The 2,278-nt window shown below is 35.1% G+C and overlaps 1 protein-coding gene across 1 annotated transcript; it reads left to right on the top strand.

The window, feature by feature from the left end:
- The first annotated feature begins 533 nt into the window (after positions 1-533).
- Positions 534-1,669, top strand: LOC100265579 (uncharacterized). The gene is made up of 2 exons (XM_002264325.4): positions 534-1,044; positions 1,391-1,669. The coding sequence occupies exons 1-2, from the start codon at positions 637-639 to the stop codon at positions 1,499-1,501; spliced, it is 519 nt and encodes a 172-aa protein (XP_002264361.1). The 5' UTR covers positions 534-636; the 3' UTR covers positions 1,502-1,669.
- The last annotated feature ends 609 nt before the right edge of the window (positions 1,670-2,278 follow it).

The raw sequence follows: 2,278 nt of genomic DNA, 5'->3' as shown, positions 1-2,278 counted from the left end.
TAATATATCATATATAAAAACATTATTTTTCTTAACAATATTTTTTCTAACTAAAACAAAGTATAAAAGTTGGGAATGTTAAGGCCCTAAGTATCAACCCATCTAATTTCTTATCTTAATTATCGAATATGTATATAAAGAAAAAGCTAGAATCTGAGTGGTGGTGATTTTTGGATACGGTACCTATAAATTATCGTTTGGTACTACAAAAGTATCCATGAATTTTGTTCTTTGTTGGGTACCCTAAAAATTGTTATCTTTCTTCTAAAATTCTAATCAAACGATCATTAAATTGAACAATTGTAATTGGAAAAACAATAATAAATTTCAACATCCACGGCAACGGATGTCACGTTAAGAGTAGGACAGAACCGGACCGTTACCTTGAAATTACCTTTGAAGCCCTTGGGCCCTATCTGACCACCAAGACAGAGTAACGAAAACAAGTGAAGGGCAAAACGGGAAGAGGAAAAGACAAGGCCTTTTGGAAGCAATAGACTTTTGCAACGGTAACTTTTTCCCACATTCATCCTATACAATCATCTTCTCCACTTTTCCTTACAGAAATCGAAGCAACTGAAAAGAAAAAAACGGCAAAGTGATTGAGCTTCTTTATTCACAGAAAACAATTCCTCAATGTCTTCAGCATTAGCAGTAGCAGTAGCAGTAGCAGTACCAGAAGAAGAAGAGGAAGAAGAAGAAGGGAGGCTGATAAAAGTGGTGGAGTATGTGGAATCATCCATGTGCGAAGAGCTTCTCGGCAAATTCCCAGACACCTCTGCCTTTGATTTTGACTACTCACAGAGCTCAATCTGGTCTCCATTGGTGCCTCGCCCTCAAAAATCTCTTGCTTTGGACTGGGATTTGGGAACGCCACCTCCGAAGTTGTCTTACAGGTTGGGTTTGGATAAAACCACTCTCAAGAAGGTCACCGCTAATCTTAAGAACAACATCTTCACTATGTTTAAGAAGAAGCAGAAGAAGAGGAGGAGGAGTTTCATCAAGCCCCCTGATCACTTCTCTCCCACTCCTCCTTCCACAAAGGTAACCACTCTTTTATTTTCCATTTTTGTTTTTATTTTTTTGAAAAATTTTCCAGCCATTTTTGGGTTGTTGAAGCTCAAATGGATATACCCATTTGAGGAAACTGGGAAACCAATAGGGAAAATTGGCCTCCGTGTTGGATCTGTTTGGATAAGGAGAAAAGGGGGAAAGAAAATGTTGAAAGAGGGCCCTTTCCTCATTCTTTGTCTCACATGGAAAAAGCTTGGAATTTATGGGAAAATTTGGGGAAAAGAAGCCACCTCTAAAGGGGAATCTATAATGTCATCAACAATTTTTTTTTTCCTTTTTTGGATTTTATTAAATTATAGTGAAATTAATGTAACAGGGATGGAGCAAGGTGCTGAAAGCGGCCTCAAAACATTTCAAGAAGAAGAAGAAGAAAGATCCAACCCTTCATGTAAAACTCTCCAAGTATTCGAGACAATCAGACTCTTAAGTCACTTGTTCATTCATGTAATTTTTTTATTTTTTATTTTTTGTTAAATGCTTATTCTATTAGAAAATTCATTTTTGTATTTTTATATCCATTGGATGGTCAGGTTAAAAAAGAAAAAAAAAATGATCATTGTCTTTAATTGATGTGGATGGATGTCATTATTGTTTCTTTATCACCTATTCCATAAGAAATCTTACTTCTTTTTTGGGAAAGATCCTATTTGAAATTACAAAACTAGCCGTTGGTTGAGATTTTTCGGTTGGCATATAGTTGTTTCCTGGGCTGGGCCCAAAAGATTAACGGACTAATTCAGTTGAAGATATGGCGGTTCCTTATATCCCAACTCTTTTTTAGGTTTTATTATATTCAGCAACTATTTCTAAAGAGAAAAAAACGTTCATTCCATTTTTATCCAATATCATTTATTTAAATCTAGAATCTCATTTTCAATTTGGAAAATAATACCTTTTTTTTATTAACAGATTTTTTTTTTTTTTTTTTTAAAGAAATATCAATCTTTTGAAGAAAAATATTTGTGAATTTTAGATTTAATGAACACTTATCTTAATTTGGCAGAATTCATGGGAGCAAGTTTGAATTCAGAGCACTTAGGCTTGTTTTGGCCATATCTCTCTCATTCGACATCAGAATTGTGTACCGTTTTTTTTCATGGACTCCTTATTCTTTAGGAAAAATTCTACCAGTCCCCAAAGTTTCAGTTTTGGCAGAATGCATGGGAGCAAGTTCGAATTCGGAGCACTCGGGCTTGTTTTGGCC

The sequence above is a fragment of the Vitis vinifera genome, chromosome 3 (assembly GCF_030704535.1).
Source record: "Vitis vinifera cultivar Pinot Noir 40024 chromosome 3, ASM3070453v1".
NCBI lineage: Eukaryota > Viridiplantae > Streptophyta > Magnoliopsida > Vitales > Vitaceae > Vitis > Vitis vinifera.
The sequence above is the reverse complement of the archived record's forward strand: the minus strand, read 5'-3'. Positions and strand labels throughout refer to the sequence as shown.